This window comes from Procambarus clarkii, chromosome 20, assembly GCF_040958095.1.
Source record: "Procambarus clarkii isolate CNS0578487 chromosome 20, FALCON_Pclarkii_2.0, whole genome shotgun sequence".
NCBI classification, from domain to species: Eukaryota; Metazoa; Arthropoda; class Malacostraca; order Decapoda; family Cambaridae; genus Procambarus; species Procambarus clarkii.
Window position 1 is genome coordinate 23514385 of NC_091169.1, and position 27714 is coordinate 23542098.

At 43.5% G+C, this 27714-nt stretch overlaps 1 protein-coding gene across 3 annotated transcripts; it reads right to left on the reverse strand.

Moving 5' to 3' along the window:
• LOC123755460 (zinc finger CCHC domain-containing protein 24) lies at positions 1-27411 on the reverse strand. Of its 3 annotated transcripts, none has more exons than XM_045738160.2 (5): positions 26652-27411; positions 15773-16142; positions 12155-12285; positions 11234-11422; positions 1-9416 (listed from the first exon to the last, which is right to left on the reverse strand). In XM_045738160.2, the coding sequence occupies exons 1-5, from the start codon at positions 26898-26900 to the stop codon at positions 8940-8942; spliced, it is 1416 nt and encodes a 471-aa protein (XP_045594116.1). In that variant the 5' UTR covers positions 26901-27411; the 3' UTR covers positions 1-8939. The 3 variants fall into 3 exon arrangements, with proteins under 3 accessions (XP_045594116.1, XP_045594119.1, XP_045594118.1); XM_045738163.2 differs by having other exon boundaries at positions 9116-9372; positions 11258-11422; XM_045738162.2 differs by having other exon boundaries at positions 9116-9372.
• Between the last annotated feature and the right edge of the window lie 303 nt (positions 27412-27714).

Consider the following 27714-nt stretch of genomic DNA (forward strand, 5'->3'; position numbering starts at 1 on the left):
TACTTTTCATTAGTTTATTTAACATAAAGCACACACAAGGCCCGTCTATTAAGTACAGCATTACGGAGTTACAGTCACTGTATGCGTCTGCGGCTACGCGAACACTGACGCATACATAATACATGAACGACCTTAAAAGCGGGAATCCGGAGCCAAAACTAAAGAAACCTTGATGCTCAACTGATTAATTTTTTTAGTTGCAATAGTGTTATAATAAAAAAGTTTAGTGGTGTACTTTCAATAAGTTTGACTCAGAATTTCGCTTGAGAGATATATCCTCTCCGGCGCCTACTCCTTGGTCACTAGCAAACAAATTAATGCATTGTCAATATGTAATGCCGGGGCTGAAAACATATATTTCATATAGCCTCTGAACAATTTATACTTATATTTCACTTCGCCCAATAAATAAACAGGGCAGAATATATCTTCTTTCTGAAAAAACATTGCCAAAATTTACATATCATCTCTCCAGCTATATTTGTGACAGAGGCTTTGTTGGGAAACTAAAGGTTGGTCTGATGATTGGCTCACTGGGAGCTGTGATTGGCTCGCACATACATAAGCAAACTCTGTTTTAGCCAATCACAGTTCTTGGTACTCCTGTTCTTCCAATAATGCCTTCAGAAGTAACACTTCCTCGAGTTTTGCCGAAGGAGCTTAAGACGATAATTGCATATTAAAAGAGACAAAGCGAGGAAGTGCAACTCAAGAGGAAAGACATGTTCAATACTCAAAATACAATGACCTAATTGCTTCAAAGTAATTACAGATATCTAGTCTTTAGGCAAATGAAATGACATGATTAAAATTTTAAATTAGAAACAGTTGGTGTTGTGAAGCAGGAGACCACAGAGCCCTAGGAAGGGACAAGGATTAGACTGGTTCTACTGCCACAGGTAAAGACTCCCCGGCCCCATAATATTGCACAAACACACATTGCCACTCTAGTAATGCAACTTCTGCTCTGACTTGTTGCTCTCATTTATTCTCACTGACCATTCTCCAGCCACACCCAGACGAGTATCGGAATATTGTGAGTGCTCAACACTGTCTTATTTAACCTTTGAAGTCTGTGAAAGGGGTTATTTCAAGTGCTGCATATTTAAATGTGCCAACAGCGTGTTTGTCTACGTGGTAAATACTGGGCAAAGGTGTGTTGAGTGGAGAGCTCACAACATTCTAAGAGGGGAGGAGGGGAAGTGTTGTGACCGGCTCACTACACTTGGGGAGTGAGTGCAGGTGTTGCTGAGAATGGTAAGTGTAGTCCGGTATACTTTATAATATGCTATTGAGGCCTGGTCCTCGTGAAGCAGAAACCATGCATTTACTTCTTTATAAAACCAAAGTAAATTAAAGGGCAAAAACGAAACATATATTTTACACCATGGCGAAAAGTCGAACATTAAATCACGAGGACCATACTAGTATAAACTTGAGCAGCACTCATGAACAAACTTGACTTCAGTCAGCATTACAGCCACTTTGTCACCACCGGTATTATTACCTAGGTGCCACTAGGTTGTTGTGGGCGCGACTTTGAGACTGCTGGAGTAAGTGAGATCCAAGAATACTACCCCTGCGCTCCCTGGCCCCGCCAAGAGGTACGCAGTACACACCAGATATTGGAATGCTGTTTACCTTGTCCTGTGACTGGCACGTTCCTAGGTCAGGTCTTAAGGTGACGTCCTTACACGATCCTTCCCGGGAGGTAGCTAGCTAGAATAGGCTTTGGGTGCTGTTCTAACACGACTCCGTAGGAAGGAAGCGAGGATAAGGTTCGGGGGCGATGAACTAACACCACTCTGCCAGGGTATGTGCCACAACGGGCACATACCCGGCCTGGGTATGTGCCCATGCTGGGCCCACCAGTCACAGGGGATATAACACCAGGACATATCTCCTATAAACACAAGAAGCGCCTGGGCCGAGGGGGCGCTCGGCCCCCCTCGAAGGCAACAAGAGCGCACCTCCCAACCACACGGGCCATGAATTACGCCATTTAACCTAAGTGTTTAGCGAGTACTTGGACCAGGATATATAGGATCCTGTCTGGATATCTTAATAAACATGTCTTAAATATACAACAGGTAGGATGCACATGATTCAAACATGTCATATCCTACCATAACTGGCACAAGTCCCAAGAAGTGGCTTGTCATTTCCGACTCTCTACACCATTATATTAGTATACAACTACATTCGCCACATAACATCAATATAGAGTTTCCAAAATACACAAATATTAAGTATCACAAAAAAATGACCTTTGACAACCTCTCCGAGTATGATGACATCATTGGTCACAGTCAAGGAGCTCTGATCTAGCAGCAGCAACACGAATACAACTTCATGTAATACAAGAGGTGTTTACATGAGTCTGTGGGCGACATTCAGCCATGATCAGGTGGCGTCAACGTGGGCCCAGATGGTGGGGCGCCACCTGGAGGGCCAGCTGGCCCTTCTTGTGCTTACAACAAGTCAGTGTAGTGATCCACATTCATCCCTCACCCTGGACGCTGTCAGAGCCCTCATATCATGAAGCACCGTGGGAAAGTCTGGTGCTATAGTCGTCACTGATTATATTTAGTGCAGTACCTCCGTTATTTACAGTTGTCATAAAACTATACAATAACAATGTATAACAATTATAAATGAGGCTATAACACTAATTCAATTAGATTGATTTTTTGATCTTTTAATTATTTTCGCAGCCATCGAAATTCAGATTGTGAGGTGATAATGTGAACACGAACAATGAGAGTTGGAACAGCCTGCATCGTAGTGAGGGATGATCAGGGTCATAATACAAATGGAATTCAAGTGGCCAATCTAAATACGTAAAACTAAACTATCAGTCATTTGGGCAAAGAGAACCTTAAATAACTGTGTTCATGACTTAAGTGTAAAGTTTAAGTCGAGGACGGAGGATGTTGGCAATCTTGCCAAGTCTATGTGGAGGCTAAAATGGAAACATCATTTAAATTTGTTACAAATTAAGTTGCTACATTCAACTTCAGCACCAGAAATGCCTAGTTGAAATAGTTGCCAGTTATGTAATGTATGGCACAACACGGGACGCTGCCTTACATGACAGAGCAAGCTATTTCCGTCCTCTTCTCTATTAAGAAAATTGGAAGTTCATACACCAAAATGCTATTCAAGTTTACTATTAATCTCTTATCAAGATAGGATAAGCTGCCTTGCATTATATATAGTGTCCACAAAATATCTAAACTATAATATGGTATCTATATAAAAAATAGTTATGCCATGACCTATATCAAAGTATATCAAGTTTTTACACCATCCTGTCTTGATCAAAGACTGCAGTACAATATATATATTAAGTACAAGCCAAGGTTACAAAATAATACATAATAATAATAAGGCACATAGCGAGGTGAATACCACTACGAGGTGATACTCAGTTCAACTTACAGCTAAATGGACACGGAAACTATACGTTGTTAATACAACAGGAAAGCTACGTTATGGAAAACATTGAGTATTACCAGTATATTAATGAACAAAGACAAGGTGATGGTGCAAGCGTGTGTGGTATATCATGTCTTCACACCTTGCAAATACAAACACCCAAGACATACATGTTGTGGAAGAAAAACTTTAACCGATATTGCTCTGCAACATCATATTATGACAACCTATCAAGTGAATGCTAGAGTCCCTACACAGAGTGATGAGGCACTTCCTCCCCCGTCTCCAGCCTGTCACACATCACTATAGTACTCGCAGGCTTCAAGCATGACGTCACCTTAATGCTAAACACAGTTAACAACAACAACAAGACACAATTATGATTAATGGTGGGTGGTTTAGGGGTGAGGGACACGTGGTCATCTTCACCTACCACACCAAACAGGTTTTTTGTAATGCCTTATTTGGATATTTGGCAACAAGTCTGGAGGTTGTAATGGGTGAAACAAACTTCCCCGCTCAGTCAGACTCATATGCTCAGCGACACGTCAAGTAGGATGTCTCGTCTATGTTAATGGGAGAATAGTTTGTTTAGTGCAAAGATCTTGGGGGTTTGGTGTTTATATAACGGAGTGCGAGTGCGTGGGCAAAGACACCGGAGGCCACCCCTTACCCCTGGGGGCCATGCCATCCCTACCCCTTTCCTCCTGGGCTGCTGCAAACTTCTTAGCCGGGGCAGGCGTCGACCTCGCCTCTGGGGCAGGCGTCGACCTCCCCCATCCCCCCCTTTAGGCTCGCGCCAGCTTCACCCCCGAAATAGACGTCACCCTCACCCCAGTAGCCGGCGTCGCCCTTGCCTCCGGTGCCGACGTCGCCCTCAACAAAGGGGCTGTCCCAACCTACCAGCAGGATTTTTGGCGCCTTTACAAGGATCCCCGAACACTGCCCGCCATGTAAGGCCGCTTTGCATATTCTGCATATTACAGTACACTTGCCCTTGTACACAAGTTCAGATTCAGATTCAGATTCAGATGTTTATTCAGGTAAGGTATATACATACAAGTGATGTTACATTAATGGATTGATATATAGATAGAGCTAGTACATACAATGCCTAAAGCCACTATTACGCAATGCGTTTCGGGCAAAAGTACTATATATATATTTGTAATATTGACCAAACCACACACTAGAAAATGAAGAGACGACATCGTTTCGGTCCGGACGGACCGAAACGTCGTCGTCTCTTCACTTTCAAGTGTGTGTGTGTGGTTTGGTCAACATTTTTCAGTCACGTTATTGTGACTCCTCGTCTGTATATTCGTAATGGTTTAGTGCTTTCTCCTAATTTGTGGGGGAATTAGGTTTGTGTCGGCGATAGGACAAGATTTGGTTGATTTTTTGGGCTGTTTAGGAATTAATAAAGACAGCCACAAACCACTGCCTCAATACATGCAGTAAACCCCCACATCAGCAGTTACACTGATCCAGCTGTGTAACATATACATCTGTGATATTATTGAATGAGTGAGAGTGCGTGCATGTGTGTTTTGATAAGTTGCCCTTGGCACTAGGCATCTCGACAGCCTCAGACGTGACAAACATCCTGTACATTTATTTCCAGTTACTGTATACATAAGCTAAGTGGATGCGACATTATGTATGGGTCTATTGTCAGCCTTCTCGAGGCGCGACTGCCGGGAAAGAGACGGAGGAAATTTGGCCACGGAGAGGCAAACGAAGTTAATTTTAGCCTGTACCCCTGGCAGCCACAGCTCAGCCCCTTACTCACCCACCTCCACTCCCCTCAGTCTGCGCGTTGGGGGGAAATATGTCTTCGCCTTAGTGATAGTTGCTGCCCAAAGAATAATAAGCTACTGGTTTCTAGGGGGAATACTATGGACATGACGCACTCCAAGGACCAAACATGATAATTCACACCCGCTAGACCAGTGCGTCACACCCGCTAGACCAGTGCGTCACACCCGCTAGACCAGTGCGTCACACTAGACCAGTGCGTCACACTAGACCAGTGCGTGACACCCGCTAGACCAGTGCGTCAGCCATCTGGGTTATTCTCATTATGAAAGTATTTGATAGGAAAATGGTGAACACTTTTCTTTACTGGTCTAGGTTATCAACAAATTGGTACACCACTGGTAAACACAGGGTGGTGGACCACTGGTAAACACAGGGTGGTGGACCACTGGTAAACACAGGGTGGTGGACCACTGGTAAACACAGGGTGGTGGACCACTGGTAAACACAGGGTGGTGGACCACTGGTAAACACAGGGTGGTGGACCACTGGTAAACACAGGGTGGTGGACCACTGGTAAACACAGGGTGGTGGACCACTGGTAAACACAGGGTGGTGGACCACTGGTAAACACAGGGTGGTGGACCACTGGTAAACACAGGGTGGTGGACCACTGGTAAACACAGGGTGATGGACCACTGGTAAACACAGGGTGATGGACCACTGGTAAACACAGGGTGATGGACCACTGGTAAACACAGGGTGATGGACCACTGGTAAACACAGGGTGATGGACCACTGGTAAACACAGGGTGATGGACCACTGGTAAACACAGGGTGATGGACCACTGGTAAACACAGGGTGATGGACCACTGGTAAACACAGGGTGATGGACCACTGGTAAACACAAGGTGGTACACCACTGGTAAACACAGGGTGATGGACCACTGGTAAACACAGGGTGATGGACCACTGGTAAACACAGGGTGGTACACCACTGGTAAACACAAGGTGGTACACCACTGGTAAACACAGGGTGGTACACCACTGGTAAACACAGGGTGGTACACCACTGGTAAACACAAGGTGGTACACCACTGGTAAACACAGGGTGGTACACCACTGGTAAACACAGGGTGGTACACCACTGGTAAACACAAGGTGGTACACCACTGGTAAACACAGGGTGGTACACCACTGGTAAACACAGGGTGGTACACCACTGGTAAACACAAGGTGGTACACCACTGGTAAACACAGGGTGGTACACCACTGGTAAACACAGGGTGGTACACCACTGGTAAACACAAGGTGGTACACCACTGGTAAACACAAGGTGGTACACCACTGGTAAACACAGGGTGGTGGACTTCCACTTGAAGTAAAGCGCAGATTGTGGTCTTGAAGATGAGCTTGATGACGTCACCACCAAACAAAACATTGGCACAAGAGCTGCCGCCAGCATAAATCAACTCTATTTAACAAATTGTTTTATTTCCTTATGACTTGGTATAATTATTTAACAATATGTGCTCAGGTGCAAAATAAGACTCGCATACGTGCAAGAAACATTAGGGATTCTGACATTTTAAGCAGAAGTATTCGGCATTCGCTTATAAGAGTTGAGCAAGAGGCGGGCACCAGTTGGAAGTACTGTTTAATGAGTCTGGGAGTCGAATTCTCGAAAGTCTCAGTCTCGAAAGTTGAATTCAGTCTCGAAAGGATTGAAAGCCTACGCAGATTATTTTCATTGGCTGGCCCGTGCTTCATGATGCAAAAATGAGATGCAATATCTGGGGAAGTGTGAGAAATGCTGTGATTATTCAACACACCAACAAACCACTTGTGACTGAGGTGTGGAGTTGATCGTACAGGTGACAGGGTCCGAGAAACGCCTTTAACAAGAAATGTCGCCATTTATCCGTATATATTAAAAATCGCTAATTTGGTTGTTGATATCGCGTCATCATATTATAAGGCAAGTATAAAATCATTGTGCAGCTCGCGATACAAACTAATGGTTCAAATGATCTTTTTGCATAATTGTTAAAAGTACTTAAAAGTGCTGTAGACCAAGTACGCTTCCGACCATCTCTAGGGCCTCGGTGTTCTTAGATAATGCTCCAGTTAAGTCACCCGGCAGTTTCTATGAAGCCTTGAAGGTCTAGATCCGCTAACATCGCAGCTCACTAACTGGCCGTGTTCCAAAATCTCGTCTAAATAATTCTTGCTAAAAGAAGATCTGACAATACCGAGAAAGTATTTTGTTTTACCATTACATGTCCTGTCATTGGTGAAAATATCATAGCAACCAGTAAGCTTATCACGTAAAATGAGGAAGTTTGAAAAGGTGAGAGCAAAATATTTCGTATATAGCATTTACAAAATTACAACCGAGGAATGCTTACTGTACTATGAGTTGAGGCTGTTAAAACTGAATATGCGTCATCGGCAGCCAGTAATCTCTTAGTCTGTGAAATACGACGCTTGATATTACAACTTACATATGCAGACTAATACACTGTCATATAACATTGCCGACATCTGTTAATTAATATTTTGTTGAATGGCAGCGACGCTCGTGGAGAGAGTCACTGTTTCAGTAGCCTAGTGCCTCAACGTCACCCCAGGAAGACACCCTCTCTTGTCCTTAATAGATAATAGCACCAGTCTTCAGCGAAGCCGACACCAGATCGGCGAGGTACAGAACACACACACACGCACATACACATATACACACACACACACACACACACACACACACACACACACACACACACACACACACACACACACACACACACACACACACACACACACACACACCGAGGTGGGACCACAGAGCCAAACTCAACCCTCGCAAGCACAACTAGGTGAGTACACACACACATACATATATACACACACAACTACTTCAAGAAAATGAACAACAATACACTCAAAACATACTAGAACAATACAATTCAAACCTGAAAATACATATTCTGTATTTCACTCTACCTACCAGCATAGACCTAACTTAATACACAAGGAATATATAGTTATACACAAAACGGCCGCTTTGTAAATTAACATACAAGCTCATATATCATACCCGAGTTATCATACCTCGCTATCATTGGCATACATTATGCAGAGACAAAAATGAACTCACGAGTATTATACATTCAGTTTAGGAGGTGTGATATTTGAAGTATACATACAGTTTAGGTGAGAGATGTAAAGTATACATACACTATTGGTGAGAGATGTGAAGTATACATACACTATAGGAGGTGAGAGATGTGAAGTATACATACACTAGAGGAGGTGAGAGATTTGAAGGTATACATACAGTACAGATGTGAAGTATACATACAGTATAGATGTGAAGTATACATACAGTATAGATATGTATATGTATAGATGTGAAGTATATATACAGCACCACAGGAACACTGTGGGCACCACAGAACGCTGCCAACATGAGGCTTCTGGACGCCATGTATCAACAATGAAAATGAGTGAAAAAAAATAGTTTAGAGAGCTACACATTGTGGCAGAGGTCTTGTACTGTGGTACCCTGACAGGGGTGAGGGAAGAGGCAGGGGGTGGACGGGGTGAGGTGGTAAATGGGAGACTGGGTGGTGAAGAGGTGAGGAAAAGTGAAGATAAGGATAAGGTAGAGGCAAGGTGGGTCCACAGAAAACGCTCTGAGCGTTTATGACAACTATAACAACTTTTATATTGCTCCCCCGTCCTCTTACCCTTCCACTCCCCTCCTACTGTCACCCCTCCACTCCCCTCCACAACCCTCGGACGTGCCCCGCCCAAACAACAAGTTACTAAAGCTAGTGTATTCTCTTTTGCCCGCTGCCATGTGGGGCGAAGCAGAGCGGTAGTTTGTGATGGCGGCGGCAGTGCTCGAGCGTCTTGACCAGGGCGCGTAATCTGATCCACACGGAGGAGTTGCCAAGTTGTGAGGGAGAACGTCACAAGATGAGTGAATGAGTGGGTGAGTGGGCGAAGACGAGTGCCGCCGCTGCTGCTGTTCCTCTTCCTCCTGGTGGTGCCGTGGGAGGCTAGTTGACCCTCCTGCAGTAGTAGCCAAGGCTCTTGCACTTCTCGCAGAGGTGCTGCGGGTGCACTTTGGACTGGTCCGACACATCGAGTCCGTCCGGCTTGTCCAGGGGTCGCTGTGGACGACAAACACGTCACTCCAGCACTCACCAATGGATCTCTAGAGAAACATAGCCGAAAGACAGATTAAATGACGTCTGTCAACAGCACCGCGGGGATGACAGTTACACCATGCTTATCTGGTATATGTGAAGCTGTGTCACAAGTCTCAAGAATTGACATACGAGATATTAACCAAAATAAATTATGACTGCGTTGAAGATACATGTGATGAATGGCTATCTACGCTAAGCACATACGAGATGGCTGATAAAGAACAGCTCTTGGCGGTCACTACATTAAAAGATGAATGTTGTTTGTCAACAATAATGGATATTACAAGATAATAGATAAATTATAAAGTTTGTACATAATTTATACGTAATACGAGGTAATTTACGTAGTTCATTGTAAAGATATTTACAAATGCGATATACATGTATAACAACAACTTCAAATAAATGATATTTATCAAGAAATATGAACGCTATATTATCTGATGAATGACGTCACTGAATAGTCTAATAACCACCAAGAAAACTAATTAAGTTAATCAAGCTTTGATGATTTTGACAATAAAATGACACGTGATGCTCAAGTGTGAAATGACACACACAGGGAATGTATGATTTAGGCGCCTTAGAGACGCGGGCCGTCTCTCTCTCTTGTGTGATGCCGCCCGCGCAGGTGGCACCCAGGTACACATTACAGCCATGTCAAAGTCATGGCCAAGTACACATAAGTACACATTACAGCCATGTCAAAGTCATGGCCAAGTACACATAAGTACACATTACAGCCAGTAAGTCAAAGGATGAGTCAGACAAACAGCACAGTTTACAAGATAACAACAAATAACAATCACAGTCCATGCAGTTATTTTTACAATTAATAATATTATTTGACAATGTTATTATTATTTGACAATTATATTTAATAACTGTTATTATTATTATTACTATAATAGTTATATTTTTAGAGCAAGGTCAAGGATACTATTTAGTTTTCATTGTGATTTGCTTGCAATCACTGATTGGTTACCTGTGGGGGAGAAATGTTAATCAACAGAATCAACAACCCCCCACAACCCTGCCCTCCTAGACGGCTAAAACTAAGGTAATGTAATAACCCGGTTACCCCCCCTCCCCCCCCCCCCCACCAGGGTCTGACCAGTAACACTGTTGATCATCAATCTCCAGTTGATAGGCGGGACCAAAGAGCCAAAGCTCAACCCCCGTAAACACAACTAGGTGATTACTGTCTCACCCCCTTGTCATCCCCCCCCCTCATTGGTGTACCGTATACTACCCTATACTTTCCTTTTAGCACTAAGGTAAACTTTTCCATACTCTTTAGCTACGCCAGTCTACTAAAAAATAAAACATTCCCTTCCACCCTCAAAAGGCAACATCTCTATTACCTCATATTAAAATGTACAATTATATATCACAATGGTAACTCTTTGCCATTTAATTACAATTTGCTCTTCCTACCAAAGTGACACCTATTCCTGCTTCCATTCAGTGTCAGGTTCCTTTCTGACACTATGGCACCAACCACGTGGTCCTATACACTACCCAACACTGAAGCATCATGGTAACAAGTCCTAACCACTTGGTCTTAAGGCCAATTATCTGCAGCAATAGTTATTAATTAAGCAGCCTACCATAGGCTATAATCAAGCTAGCAAAGTATTCTTCAGTCCTGAAGAGATTTAAATACCAATATAATCTCATTGTAAATACACTTTGAAGCGGGTATACCTCTTAGAGTATATCCCTGATCAAGATTCTATACTACCCAGTTACAATAGTTGTTCTGTACTGATGACTGCCTGCCGGGTGGAAGGGGTACAGGGAAGAAGGGCACAAAACTCACTGGGGAGAGGGAGGCGGCACGGACCTGCTTGTGAGGGTAGACATTAATGCGACACTTGATGCATTCTTGCCCGCAGTTCGCCCAAGAGTTGCCGCTCATCCATTTTCTCTTACACTTTGTGCACCGGAACTCTCCAAAACATCTCTTCTTGCCCTGGTACGGGGTCAAACCCTCGCCCTTAGGACGCGCCTGGGGAATGAGAGGACATCTTCAGCGACATGGTATACTTTCGGGGACACATGCTAGGAAGTAGCGAGTTTACACTCGCTGGAAATTAAGGCAATGTTAGAGGCTGATCACTTTACTATTGTATGTGAGAAGCAAGTCATGGCCACTCGTACAGATATTTTATAATTTAAGGTAGGAATCTCCATTACATTCTGGGACAATAAGCCGAGAGCAGGAGTGTCCACTACGATAGGGATCTGTCTCTGTTGCAGGACGATAATGCTAAGAAAACCTTTTGGGATTCGAAGGGGGGTTTGTGATGCAGAGGAGGCAGCAAGATGGGCTACTCTTCCACAGCTGGGATTACACAAGGACGCTCTCAAGCTTTAAAGTAATCAAGACGTTTAACGTAGATAATACGGCTCGTGCCTCACTAACATGGTGTTAGTGGGGAAACTTTAATTTTACTTTACTTTAACTAACATGAGGCTAGTGGGAGGATGAAGGGGGGGGGGAAGGTATCACACGTTCTCATCCTGTAACTACCCATAGGTAATTACACACATGCACACGTCGAGTCCAGGCAACCCGCGTCCCTCGACTCTATTCCCAAACCTTTTAAGTAGAGAAGCACCAGGTGTTACCAGATCACGTTCCTGCACCTCCCGCCTTCATCACTGTCGCCGTTCTTCTGGCGACAATATGTACCTGTTTTTTATCTGCATGGCAATTGCCACGTGTGTGTTACATTACCTGGGGGCACTCCTTGATGTGGTGGCCCTTCTTGAAGCAGAGGTGACAGAGGTAGTTGGGCGGGAGCTTCCTGCCCTTCGCCTTCTTGTCCAACCCAAGTGTGAGGTCGTTGAGTTGGTCTGCCAGCTCTCCTGCCCGCGCAGAGACAAACATTAGTACCACCGTCATCATTCTTCTGGCAAGTATCCTACCAATAACTAAGCCAAAATTCAGAATACACGATTAACTCAAGATTAACGTTCCGAGGACGCTGATCCTCGGAACCACCACAAGGTAAGGTATTGGAAAAATGATCGGTATTGCCATTCCACCTGAATCATCAGACGTCGTATTCACAACATATTCTATCTATTCTGAATTATATTTTTTTGCTCTTGCTTAGGAACATCGATTTGTGTATTCCTGACCTAATCTTTTCTATGAAACGTGATATGTATTGGGCCAATCTACACATTACATACCGACATATCCTATTAGAAGTCTTTTTTTAGAGTATTTCCTTGCCACAGTGTTAATTCAAAATAATTATCTTTTCAATGAATCAGTTTAAATGAATCTGAGATTGTAATGTCCCTGATCATTGTTAGTGAAGAGTATTTTCGTTCTTAGATTTATTTTCGTTCTTTCGGCCGAGAGTATTTTCGTTCTCTGTTATCTGCCGGTTGAGCGAAAATTTGTCACAGAATTTCAGTAGTTTCCCGACCTGAAAATGTTATTATTTGTTTTCTCCATCCTAAACTGGGTTGATTGAATACTGGGTATGATAGGTTATCAAGGATTTTCTCTATTTTCTGTATTTGCTCTGTGAATTCCATCTGGCAACAGATGCAACACTCACAAATAGGTGAGTACACACACACACGCGGATTTCATTGTCGACTGAAAGGAGACGATTTGTCTTTGCTCTTGATACTGGTTACATGAACAACTACAAAAATTATTCGGATTCCTCTTCTGTAGGTTAGAGCGATCAATCTCCACCCAAATGATTTTCTGTTCTTAGATGCCCCAATACTTTCCTATCTTGAGGTTATCTTGAGATGATTTCGGGGCTTTAGTGTCCCCGCGGCCCGGTCCTCGACCTCCACCCCCAGGAAGCAGCCCGTGACAGCTAACTAACACCCAGGTACCTATTTACTGCTAGGTAACAGGGGCATTCAGGGTGAAAGAAACTTTGCCCATTTGTTTCTGCCTCGTGCGGGAATCGAACCCGCGCCACAGAATTACGAGTCCTGCGCGCTATCCACCAACTACGAGGCCCCTTATACTTAAATGGCCCTCATACTTTCCCATTCTTAGATGGGAAAGCCTTACCCGCTACTTACAGCATTCCCGCTCTATTCTTAGATGGCCTTCACGGTCTATTCTTAGATGGCCCTCATGTTCAAATCTTAGATAGCCTAATGCTTCCGTATTATGAGATGCCCTCATGATCTCCTGTTCTTAAATGGCCTTTATACTCTCCTGTTCTTAGATGAACAGGAGAGTATATGCTCCTATGCTCCCCTATCCTTAGTGTCATTTTGAATTACAACACAAGATGACGCCTTTTTAAACAGACATGGCACTTAACATTAATCATGTTATAGTACAAGGTACTTGAGTTGCTAAGTAGCGTCAGGACCAGTCTAGACTCCCTATGACGAAGGGGGCGGCGTGGGACGCCACAGTTTGCTGGCCAAGAATAGCAACAACCTGGTGTATCTGGTCTCGCCGAAATAGACGCCAGCAGTACACAGAACAAAGGAAGTGAATCGGGAGGTGAGGAAGGCCGCCAGTGGCGCAAAATCTCACTACTGAAGTCCATGTGCCTTCATAAGAGGCTATAATGTCGAGTTCAATGGGTTTAGTGATGGTGTTTTAGCCATAAAACTTAAGCGTGAGATGTGAAGCTAAGTTTCGACACTTGAAACTTGTTAGGACTAAAAAAAAAGAACGATTTCCTTTCATTATCTCAATTGCTGAGATAACCCTTTCACTGGTGCCTATACCTCTTAAATTGTACCTGGAGGTTGTACTTGGAGGTTGTACCTGGATTGTACATGAAGTTGCACCCTGGGAGTTCTCATACCCGGCCTGGGGGGCTCTGTTTCGTGATAATTTGGTCCAACAGACTGTTGTTGTATGTAGCGGCCCGCAAGCTCCCATAACTACTACAACCAAGTTGTAGCCTACTTTGTGCAATCGGAAACTCCACTTAATAGTAAGGACTTATGTTACGACGTGTCAAGGGTGACAGGGTCCACATGTAGATGAAATGTTGGCCAACACCAATGTCCGTGACATTTGGAGCGAGCAGCACAGAGGTGCCAAGTTTATTTAGGCCTACAGATGTGCCAAGTCGACCAATAAGATCAGAGTTAGATACACAATGGTCCGTTCTGATTGGTTTATATTGTTTCCACACAAAATCGGGTACTGTCTAATATTGTCGGATCACCAATCAGTGGATGCCGTTAAAAAGTTGTATTTGGCACAAAATTATGTCATTCTCTTCAGTGTGTTTCTCCAAGCTGTTGTTGTTGTTATAGATTCAGCTGCTCGGAACAAGTGCCAAGTAGCACGGGCTATGGTGAGCCCGTAACTTACCTGGCATAGGAGCAGTGCCCTTTTCTCCAAGCCTTACGTTGAACCTTATAAGGGATAGGCTACCTGGACACTCGCTCCTAGCCTTACGTTGTAACTTATTAGGGATAGGCTACCTGGAGACTATTGCTCCTAGCCTTACGTTTTGAATTAGAGGGAATACAGAAAACATATACGACACGCATCAAAACGATAAAACATCTAAATTATTAGGACCGTCTCAAAGCTCTCAAAATGTACTCTTTGGAAAGGAGATGAGAGAGGTATCAAATAATATCTACGTGGAAAATACTGGAGGCCCAGGTTCCAAATTTGCACAGTAGAATAACAACATACTGGAGCGAAAAAACAGGGAAATAAATACAGAATAAAACCAATGAAGAGAAGAGGTGTCATAGGCACAATCAGAGAACACTGTCTGAAAAAAATCAGTGGTCCACAGCTGTTCAACACCCTCCCAGCAAGCATTATAAATATTGCTGGAACAAAGTGGATGTATTCAAGAGGCACTTAGATAAGTTCTTGCAAGAATTGCCAGACCAACCAGGCTGTAGTGGATATGTGGGCCTGAGGGCCGCTCCAAGCAACAGCCTATTGGACCAAGTTATCACAAGGCGAGCCTGTCTCAGACTGGGCTCGGGGAGTAAAAGAACGCTTAGAACCCTCTCCAGGTATGTTCCAGGTACGTTGATCCCTTTGAGGAATAGGCTACCTCGAGGCTAACTATCTGTGTTAAATTGAATAATTATAACTCTTAAATAGTTACCAACCTATGAAATACATTATTTTGTCATACTGACAGTCAAGGGAAGAGGACAACTTAAAACGATAATTACCATGAACAACTCTTTAACCTCGATGATCAATGATCTTGATTGATCACTGGTGTGATCAGTATGCTATTATCCTAGTAACCTGTGTATCTAAGTAATCCCGTGTACATAGGTGTAATCCTGTGTATCCCTGAGTAATCCCACGAATCCTGTGTAATGAAGTGACTGCTTATTACGACAAAAAATCCTCTGTCCTTACCTATACTGCCGTTCAAACTGTTGCTGTTGACAGGACTGTTGACGCCGTTGAGACCATTGCTGAAACTGCCATTGATGCCATTGATGGTGCCGGTGAGGGAGGTGAGGGCGGATATGTCGGTGGGCGTGAGGCCAGCCAGGCCGTTGAGCAGCCCGCTACTCAGACCACCACCTCCGTTCAGCAGGGTGTTCAACCCACCCATGCTGCCGCCCATCATGCCCATGTTGCCGCCCAGCCCACCCAAACTGCTCCCGGCCAGCGAGCCTAGAGAGCTGGGTGGTAATGAGCCTATGCCGCCCATGCCTGAGCTGCCGCCCACGCCACTACCGCCCATTCCTAGGGCATTCCACCCGTTGGCCATCATCTTGTTCTGGAAAAGGGAGAGAGGGTCGTTGCATGAGAATAGACAAAATTACAGAAGTCCTCGTGCCCCAAACGAGGCAGCTCCTATTCAGACCTATCCTCAATCACTCCTATATATGTCTAACCTACGCTTGAGATAAACCAGGGATCCCACATCTAGTACAGAGAACTGGATACATCTATGCATGTATCCACTTATCTATGTACGTATCCATCTGTTTATCCTTCCATCCATCTATCCATCCATATGTATATCTATCTATCTTTCCATCTATTTATATCTGAAGCATACCTGGAGAGGGTTTCTGGAGTTCTACTCTCCGAACCCCGCCTTAGGCCAGGCTTAAATTGTGATAACTTGGTCCAACAGGCTGTTGCCTGGAGCGGCCCGCAGGCCCACAAATCCTGTACATCCCAATTGGTCCGGCACTGCTTGCAGGATCTTATCTATTTGTTTCTTGAAGACATCCACCTTTGTTCCGGGAATATTTCTAATGTCTGCTGGCAGGGTGTTGAACAGCTGTGGACCTCCGATGATCAGATAGTGCTCTCTGTGCCTATGGCACCTCTAGTGCTCTCTGATTGTGCCTATGGCACCTCTAGTGCTCACGGGTATTATTCTGCAATTCCTTCTATATCTTTCGCTCCAGTATGTTGTTATTCTACTGTGCAAATATAGGAATTTATCACTGTAAAACAGTGTTCTCTGTATTCAATAAGATGTTATTTTCCGTTGCTTATTCGGCACTGTTAACGTCGGCTTGTAGTTTTTCATTATCTTCTACAGAGAATATTTTCATTCAACTTTTTGTATCATATGCAAAGGATGACACGAAGCTGTGACTAGGTTTTTTGTCTATATCTGATATAAGAATGAGAAAGAACAGTGGTGCAAGAACTGTACCCTGGGTTACAGAGCTTGTGTATGGACTTTATTTTATTTAATTTACTGTTACTTCTTGCATTTTTTCTGTCAGAAATTTTAAAATTCAACTCCCTACTTTACCCGTTATTCCTGTTGATCTCATTTTATGGGCTATCACTCCATGTCAAATCACTTGTCAAATGCCTTTGAAAAGTTGTAGTCTTGGAGGGAGGGGAGTGTAGTCTTGGAGGGAGGGAGGGAGAGAGAGGGCTCAGGGGGAGAGCAGCTGGAGAAACCATTGCTGCATCTCCCGCTAGCTACCCCAGCCAGCTGCAAGATAATGAGGCAGGCATTAATACACTCACCAACTGTGTCAATCGCTCCCTCTCACCACCTATCACCAAATGAGGTCAATACCACAGCCACTTGGCTGGCGCGCCTTCACTCCTGGCCTAGCCCGTCTTCCTACCTCTCCTGATGGAGTGGTAGGAAGCCCATTTTGACTTTATATTTTTAGCCCTAATGGTCAGAAGTTGTCCAGCCGAGCGTTCGTTTTCTCGGTTGAAGTACAGTGTATAGTGTATATTCAAAATCCCAAGAGAACAACTGTGTGACAAGACAGGTTGGAGGGCTCATCTTTGCTATGTATTGAAGCAGATTTGTTACATATCTTCAAGGCAAGAAAGCTTTTAGAATAACAGGTGTTTGTAATATATATATATATATATATATATATATATATATATATATATATATATACTTAACTCTCGTGTTTAGGAGAGTTGTGCCTTAAGCAGAGACACTGTGTCTTCCCATATTAACAGGGACTTGATGAAATTAATGTCTAAATGACCCCTCACTTGCTCTGGTGCTCTTGGGAGGTGTTGATCTTTGGGGTATTTAAATAGTCCGAAATTACCATCTCTTTTTAAGGGTCTGAGCGGTGGTGCAGAGGGTTAAGGCGTACCTGTTATGCCAGTTGCTGGAAGGCTTCTGTGCTGGCTAGGGTTCGAGTCTCCTGGTGGGAAAGTGTTCTAAAGTTGTATACTTAACTCTCGTGTTTAGGAGAGTTGTGCCTTAAGCAGAGACACTGTGTCTTCCCATATTAACAGGGACTTGATGAAATTAATGTCTAAATGACCCCTCACTTGCTCTGGTGCTCTTGGGAGGTGTTGATCTTTGGGGTATTTAAATAGTCCGAAATTACCATCTCTTTTTAAGGGTCTGAGCGGTGGTGCAGAGGGTTAAGGCGTACCTGTTATGCCAGTTGCTGGAAGGCTTCTGTGCTGGCTAGGGTTCGAGTCTCCTGGTGGGAAAGTGTTCTAAAGTTGTATATATATATATATATATATATATATATATATATATATATATCGGAAAATCCACAGGGAAATGGAAAAAGATAACGTTTCGGCCGATCAAGGCCGTTGTCAACATCAAACAAAGAAATCACAAAGGGAGAGTGGAGGCTACGACCACCATCCCCGGGGAAAGAATTAAGAAGAAAAAGGTATAGATTAGGGCAGACTAACATAGATTAGCTAACTGCTCAAACGTCTAATGCTTTGTATACACACAAATTTGTGTGATCACACTATTAATTGGGATGGTGCGAAAAGCATTACCAATTGCAATGACTTTGTGGAACGGAATTTAATTGAGTCTGCCCTAATCAGTCAGTGTCTAAATCTTCTCAGTGTTAGTACTGGTATATACAAACTTGACCCAGTTTTAAGTTACAATATTGCACAACAGTTTAAGAAAAAACTATGATATATATATATATATATATATATATATATATATATATATATATATATATATATATATATATATATATATATATATATATATATATATATATATATATATATATATATATATATATATATTGAATTTCTATAAGGTATATCGGGGTACCATAATCTGTTTAGTTCTTTGGTCGTGTAAAGGTCTTAATCTGGCCCTGATAATGGCGGTATGTTAACTCGTAGTATGGGCGAGTCACAGGATGAGTGACGCTGCCCAATACTGGGAAAAAAATATAAAAATAAAGCCGAATTCCCAACAATAACGACAGCCAATTACACGAACGCGTGGGGGGGGGGGGATGAAGACGTCTTAACATCCATGGAAGGTGAACGACTTACATACGGCGTTTACTGTAAGATGAAGTAGTGTGTCAACTGTTCTTGGAGCAATGTGAGGCACAGTGCTCAGGAACGCCGTCAACAGCTAAATATTGTGAGAATTGTGGTAGACGGTGCGGTTGTGTCTTAAGTTGTGGTTGTGCCCTCTTAAGTTATGACTTAAGAGGACTTATAACTTAACAGGACTGACACCACCAACACCTTTACGGTGTGTTAAGATATGAAAGTGCGAATTGTTCTTACTCATTTTTATTCCATACGTCAGGCTGCGAGCAGCTGCGTCAAATAGCCTGGTTGACCAGACCACCAACCAGAAGGCCTGCGTTAGAGACCGGGCCACGGGGACGTAATCCTCGAAAGATAACCAAAAGGTAAATAACTCTTAAGATCACACATGTCGAAAAATTTCGCGAAATCTGTGTATATTACAAGGGCACTTTTTACTCGGGCCCAATAATTTAGATGTTTCATTGGGTAGATTCTAGCACTAAATGATCGTTACGCACTCTCAAGGTAATCAGTATCTTCAGCTTTGAGGCTATTATTGTGCAACAATATTCCACCCTAGAGAGCACTAATGTCCCCGAAGACTATTATCACTGGTATGACATCTCTTAGTTATCAAACCTGTCAATTTTCTTGCAGTTGTGACGGCTACCTTATTGTGTTCCTTAAAGGTAAGGTCCTCCCACATTATTACTCCTAGATCCTTAACATTATTTTTGTCGTTATATAATATGATCTGACTGTCTTATGTGTGTTTCCATTTTCATATTTTCGTTTTTTTTCATAGCGCAGGCGCCCTAGTAACAATTCCCCCCCCCCCCCCACACACACACATCCAGGAAGCAGTCCTTAACAGCTGTCTAACTTCCAGGTACCTATTTACTGCTAGGTAACAGCGGCATCAGAGTGAAAGAAAATCTGACCATTTTTGTTTTTCGCTGGCGCCGGGAATCGAACCCCGGTCCACAGGATTACGTGTCCAGCGTGCTGTCCACCCAGCCACCAGCGCGTCTAAGTCCGACATGAGGTTGAAAAAAGTACTGGTTACTTTTTACTTGAAAAAGTTATTAGTGTGAGGTCATTAGTGTGAGGTTATTAGTGTGAGGTTATTAGTGTGAGGCCCTTCAGCGTAATGTCACACTGACAGCCAGGGCTGACATGTCACTGAGAGCTGTCACTGGTTATATTACAGGGTCCGTTTCTCTTCCTCCATGATCCTATGTCACCATGACACTGGCACCGTGACAGTGCCCCATAACAATCACCCTGACCATGACAATCATCATCATGTTGAGTGATGACAATATACATTCATGCATACATCGTAAAATATATACATAATTAAAGTCATACTGCATACCCAAACACAAGTTCATTCAGTTTGCACATCCCGAAGGACTTGTTTAGTTCTTGCTTGTGTCCCGTTGTTCACACTAGCTTGAAGTAATGTATTAAAGTTATAGAGTTCCAACCAGCACGGAACTACTACTCCCCTCCACTTTAGATACTTTAGATACTCGGTGGCTCGTGGTTGGCAAAGTAATATCTAATATTTTGATGATTTTGGAAGAGCTTAAGACCTATTTTACTGTTAACGAACTAGCCAAATTAAAGGTTGAGGTAGGAAATATGAGAATACAAAAATTACTTGTTCTTTGAATTTACACCGCGAGTTGTGCAGGAATTTACAACGCGTGTTGGGCAGGAATTTACACCGCGTGTTGTGCAGGAATTTACAACGCGTGTTGGGCAGGAATTTACAACGCGTGTTGTGCAGGAATTTACAACGCGTGTTGTGCAGGAATTTACACCGCGAGTTGTGCAGGAATTTACAACGCGTGTTGTGCAGGAATTTACACCGCGTGTTGGGCAGGAATTTACAACGCGTGCTGTGCAGGAATTTACACCGCGTGTTGGGCAGGAATTTACAACGCGTGTTGGGCAGGAATTTACAACGCGTATTGGGCAGGAATTTACAACGCGTGTTGGGCAGGAATTTGAATGCCTGAAGAATCTTCTCCAGCAAACCAAAGTTTATCTATATGAACTCAAAAGACTCCAGAATAGACTGTATGATGCCAGTGTGATAACACAAGACATTAAGTTGATTTTTGTATTACATTCTTAATAGAATGTAGCAAGTTGCAACAGGAGAGCAACACTTACACAAGTGCAGACGATGAGTCACAATAACGTGGCTGAAGATATGATGAGCAAACCACACACCAGAAGATGAGGAGACGACCACGTTTCAGTCCGTCTCGGACCATTATTAAGTCGATTGTGATAATGACAATCATTATACAGAAACGTTAAAGAAAGATGTGAAGCTATAGCTCTAAATCAAGCAAAACCTAACTTGCTTCGGCAAGATATTTAGTTACAGATCTAAAAGTTAAGCCCCACAATAGTTTTAAATCAGGTTTCAAGACCCGCAGTTTGAGAGCTATCATTTTTATGCATTACTTAAAACAATGTCTCCGTGGTGTAGTGGTAAGACACTCGCCTGGCGTTCCGCGAGCGCTTTGTCATGGGTTCGTATCCTGGCCGGGGAGGGTTTACTGGGCGCAAATCCTTAACTGTAGCCTCTGTTTAACTCAACAGTAAAATGTGTACTTGGTTGTAAGAACGATTCTTCGCGGCGGGGATCATATTCCAGGGACCTGCCCGAAACGCTACACATACTAGTGGCTGTACAAGAATGTAACAACTCTTGTATATATCTCAAAAAAATGTGAGCATTATTAAAGAATAGTACAGAAAACTGCCTTTTTTTAATTGCAAAAAAGTCCAGATAGTTCCATTTCAGAAAGATGGAATTTGTAGACGCTGAAATAATCAGGAGTAAGTACCTCAAGGAGCATGCTTAATAACACATGCTTAATAACACCAATTAGCAATACTGTGGTTGAGAGAGCATTCTCGATGTCTATCGTAAGTCAAAACAGGAACCGAACGCAGCTTAAATTCCCCCCCCCCCCAACTTGTCAATATTTCATTGTCTAAAGAATATTATAATTAAGTTCTTAATAATGTAATTATGTCTAAATTCATTCTTAGGAAAAAGTATTGTTTTTAATTATGAAAGTATGGCAAGGGGTCGCAAGTGTTTTGAGTATTATAAATTAAGGCAGTGGGTTGGGAACCTTTGACTTAGATAAAGGCCTCAGTGCAGCTGAAATATTTAGAAAAAAAGGCCTAAGAGGCGCTGCAATATTTAGAAAAAAGACCTAAGAAGTTCTTCAATATTTAGATAAAGGCACTATAGACTATGCAATATTTGTATAGGGGGCCCCAAAAAGCTACAATATATGTATAAAAGCCTAACGGGCTGCAATATCTGGATAAAGGCCTAAGAGGCGATGCAATATATGGATTAAGGCCTAAGAGGAGATGCAATATCGGGATAAAGGACTAAGAGGCGATGCAATATCAGGATAAAGGTCTAAGAAGCAATATAATATCTGAATAAAGACCTAAGTGGCAATGCAATCTCCGGAGAAAGACCTAAGAAATGCTACAATAATGGATTAAGGGGCGCTATAATATCTACATAAAGCCCTAAAGGGAGCTAAAATATTTGGGATAAAGGTCTAAGGGACGCTTCAAACAAGAGGTGTGAAAGACAGAAAATTTTGAAATGGAAAGTTAGGCTTGTGGTTGAGAGAGCAAACAAAGATAATTTAAAATTAAATTTAAAAACATAATTTAAAATTGTTAGCACTCCTGTATTGCTGTAGAATGTGTATAGCCCCTGGATTCAGGAATATATCAAATTTAAAGGACAATAATAATGACAATAATGCAAATATTACAACCACTCATATCCCGCGTATTATTTTATCCCAATTGGAATATATTTTATTTCTGAAAGCAGAGAGTTGTTCTTGTAAACTGGATTACGGATACTCTTAAAGTTTTATGTGGTTCAAGCATTAGATTGGATTTAATGAAGTCTTTAATGTTTCATATTGGCACAAAATGCAAGAAAATTAAGAATAGAATAATTATGCTACATTTTGTGTGTTGATAGGCAGACAGGAGGGTTACTTGGTAGATAAAATATTGCAGTTCTTGCGAGGCAGGATCAAGTATAACATTTGGGGTTTACCGCTCATGTTGTGATATGAAAAATTGGTTTACTGAGAATTATAAACTATATATAAATGTAGTATTTTCCCTTGTAATTATTTATTTATTTATTTATTTATATATATACAAGAGTTGTTACATTCTTGTATAGCCACTAGTACGTGTAGCGTTTTTGGCAAGTCCTTAATCCTGTGTTCCCTGGAATACGACCCCCGCGAAGAATCGTTTAATAACCAAGTACCCATTTTACTGTTGAGTTAAACAGAGGCTACAGTTAAGGATTTGCGCCCAGTAAATCCTCCCCGGCCAGGATACGAACCCATGACATAGCGCTCGCGGAACGCCATGCGAGCGTCTTAATCTCTACGCCACGGGGACTGTAAAAATGATGTAAATATGATCTTTATATAATAAAGAAAAACTGTAAATATGATCTTAATATAATTAAGAAAAATTGTAAATATGATCTTAATATAATAAAGAAAGCAAAATTGTAAATGTTGATGATTTTCCGGTGCTGAGCACAGCTAAATAACGATATACTATTATCATCCCTAGCGACCTGTACCACTCCCACAAACGACTGTCTGAGATCAAGGACGACCTTATGACTAATAATTTCGAAACATTTCCGTTGTCGAGGCTGGAGTTGTGCGAGAGAGCGCTACGTGACTGCCACATCCAGTCTAGTCTGGCACTGTACTGGATGCCTGCTTAACCTATGTGGCCAGAGAGCTGAGTGGACAGCGCTCCGTATTCGTAGTTCTAGGGTTACGGGTTCGATCCCCGGTGGAGGCGGAAACAAATGGTCAGTTTTCTTTCGCCCTGATGCCCCTATTCAACTAGCTGTAAATAGGTACCTGGGAGTTAAACAGCTGTTACGGGCTGCTTCCTGGGGGAAGTGGGGGAGAGGGTGTAACAAAAAGCAGGCCTGGTCGAGGACCGGGCCGCGGGGACGCTAAGCCCCGAAATCATCTCAAGATAGCCTCATAACACTTTATAAATAAGAAAACGGGTACCATGTAATAAAACGTCGTATTTTAACGTATACTTTTCCTAAGGACAAAAATTGTCTTTCTAGAAAATGGTAGCGGCTGGCGAAATTGACATACTGTCCCGTTTTCTGTTTTGGGTCCTCTGGTAGGTTAGGATAAGGACAATTTAGTACGACAGCTTCTAGACGTTGGGGACGTTCGCGAGAACGGGCTGGATGAATGATGACATTAACAAATATATAAATAACGTGTTGACAATTATCATATCAACAGAACTCGTTACAAAGGATTAAAATTGCCTTAGTACAGATTTGTCGAGGTGTTACAGTCCTGGTGGAATGAGGCAATTTGCTCAGTAGGTCAGTTACGCAGTAACTAGTGTGTGCCTAAGATGTAATAATTCCTATAAATGTAATAATTTCCCCTGTATTTTAATGTAAATTTATTCTCCAATTTTTGTAAATCGTTTATAGGTAAATAAGTATAACATTCAGGTTTTTTTAAAAGATCATGTTCTGTACTACTGAAACACTTGTTCACTAAGAATTGTAATGTATAATTGCCTTGTAAACCTTATGTATATGTGATTTATACTGTATTTTCTTAAATAAAGATAAAAAAAATCTGCTACAAATTACCTACTTAAAATTGTCTTTTAGATTAAGGACCTGCCCGAAACGCTATACGTGTTAGTGGCTTTACAAGAATGTAAAAACATCAATGCTATGTACTCTCATAAACCCAATATACCTTCTTGTATAAATAAATAAATAAATAAATAAATAAATAAATAAATAAATAAATAAATAAATAAATAATAATTGGGTTGAACACCTTAGCGAGCGCTCGGCAAATTGGTTCAACCCAATGTGTGTGGCTAGTGACTAGTAAGGTGACCGTGTGAGTAGCCTCGCCTCGACATCGACATCCCTGTTAGGCCTAGAGACCCAGAGGCTGAGGAAACCATGAGAGAAACTAATTGGGTGTACATAGGACCAGCCCGCATGCCCAGTAGGCCTACTGCTGGCCACGTATATAATAACACTACAGAATACAGCCCAAATTTATTTTTTATTTATTTATTTATTTATATATATACAAGAAGGTACATTGGGACTGAGGATACATAGCATAGTAATTACAATCTTGTAAAGCCACTAGTACGCGCAGCGTTTCGGGCAGAATTATATTTTTTCGAGCAGAAATTATGCGATTCACATTATGGATAACTTACGAGCATGTTATTACATGCTTACATACAAGCATGTTATTACATGCTTACATGCGAGCATGTGTACACGCCCCACAACACAAGCTAAGCCACGAAAACTTAACCACATCCACCCACTCACTGCTAAGAGGAGACATGATTACCACCTACAAAATTCTTAAAGGAACTGACAGGGTAGACAAAGAAACTATTTAGCATGGGTGAAACACGAACAAAGGGACACAGGTGGAAATTTAGTACCCAAATGAGATATTCGAAATAATTTTGTCAGTGTCAGAGTAGTTAATAGATGAAATGCATTAGGCAGTGATGTGTACACAGTTTCAAATGTAGATATGATAGAGTCCAGTAGGCTCAGGAACCTGTACACCAGTTGATTGACAGTTGAGAGGCGGGACCAGAGCCAGAGCTCAACTCCAACAAGCACAACTAGGTGAGTAATACGCACTCGCTCCCTCCCTCCCTCCCTCCGCGCACTCACTCCCTCCACTCACTCACGCACTTACTCCCTCCATGCACTCATGCCCTCCGCGCACTCACTCCCTCCACTCACTCACGCACTTACTCCCTACATGCACTTACTCCCTCCATGCACTCATGCCCTCCACGCACTCACTCCCTCCACGCACTCACTCCCTCCACACACTCATTCCCTCCCTCCACGCACTCACTCCCTCCACTCACTCACGCACTTACTCCCTCCATGCACTCACACCCTCCACTCATTCCCTCCCTCCACGTACTCACACCCACCACTCACACGTGTGTAGGAACCTCAACGGGAGATTGCAGTAGAGCACCAGAGCTGAAGTAAGGAGGCCGCTGCTACAGCGTGGGACGACCAAGACTTGTGACCAGACAGGATATCTCTGTCAGTACAGACAGCTACCCGGGAGACAGAAAGGGTAGACAGCCTGCATATTTCCGATTGTCAGAAAGCCTTCGACACAGTACCCAACTTGAGCCTAGTGAAGGATGAGTAACAGAAGGTGCTTGAAGGTGACTTAGAGACATCAACAGAACACTGAGAGCCACAGTAAGCGACCTGTTAACAGCCGAGGCTCCCAAATTGTTAGATATTTGACAAGGAAGACTAGTAACATTAGTTGTCACAGGTGGGGCACGAACATGGGTAGAAACTAAGTTCCCAGATGAGCCAAAGAGATATTAGACGTACCTGGGAGGTGTGTATGGGTGGTGGGGGGTTGTGGTGGGCGGCGCCCCCCGCCTGCTGGTTGTGGTGGTCGGCGAGGGTGAGGTAGACCCAGTTCAGCAGCTGAGCCGAGCCCGCCCCTCCTGCCAGGCTGCCCCCGCCGCCCGCGCCGCCGCCCACGTTACCCTCAATTCCGCCCATCATTGATGCCGCACTGGAGGCGCCGCCCCCGCCGCCCATGGCGCTCCACGCCTCGGGGGGCGCCGGCACCATGCCTCCGTTGCTGGGCCTTTACCTGGGGCCCTCAATGACGGGGCCCTCACTAGCGGGTCCTCTGATGGCCCTTCTCTGGCGGGCACTCAAGCCGGGCCCTGATTACCTGACCCTTCACTCGCAAACACTTTAATGGTAGTCACAAGACGGACCTTAACTGGCAGGGTCCAACTGCTCGGCAGCGGGAGGAAATAACAAGCACTTGAGTAAGACACTAGAGCGATACACAACACTGAATGGAGGGTGTAGAGGTGTAGGGCTGTGGTCACCTACACACGGCGGCCTGCCACACACCCGCCATCACTACACTTCACTGCTACACGTGTGTGTCACGGTGGTGTGTGGGCGGCCATGACGCCTCATGTGGGCGTGGGCGGGACACACCTCTCCGCAACGACGAAGGAGGCACTCAAGACCCGCTAGGGCTGCATCTTGGGCAGCCAGGGGTATCGGAGCGCGTGGGGCACGAGGTAACTGAGCCACAGCTATGCCTCGAATGCCTGGGCATCTGGCACTACCACCCCCCCAATCCCCGCTTTTGGCCTCCCCTCTCACCCTCCCCACCCCCCCCCCCCCCCCCCCCGCCACCCGACATTCCACCTCGCCCACTCACGCATGCCCAAGGCTCGTCTCCCCCACTCATACCCCAACATAATCCTACTGGTTCGTCTAGCATTATAGCTGGCCAGATACAACAAGGAGAGGGAATAGTACTAGAGATGTTGTTGGTGTGTTGGTGAGGTGGACTAGTGAGGGAGCCCGGGGTATGAGGGTTGTGGCCAGAGGCTCAAGACGGCACGGGTTCTATTACATC

Coding starts and splice junctions, on each gene's coding strand:
- LOC123755460 (XM_045738160.2), bottom strand. CDS start 26,900: ATGGTGCCGGCGCCCCCCGAGGCGTGGAGCGCCATGGGCGGCGGGGGC. Junction 11,423..12,154: donor ACATCAAGGAGTGCCCCCAG/GTAATGTAACAC, acceptor CTCATTCCCCAG/GCGCGTCCTAAGGGCGAGGG. Junction 9,417..11,233: donor GTGCCGCCTCCCTCTCCCCA/GTGAGTTTTGTG, acceptor ATGTTTCTCTAG/AGATCCATTGGTGAGTGCTG.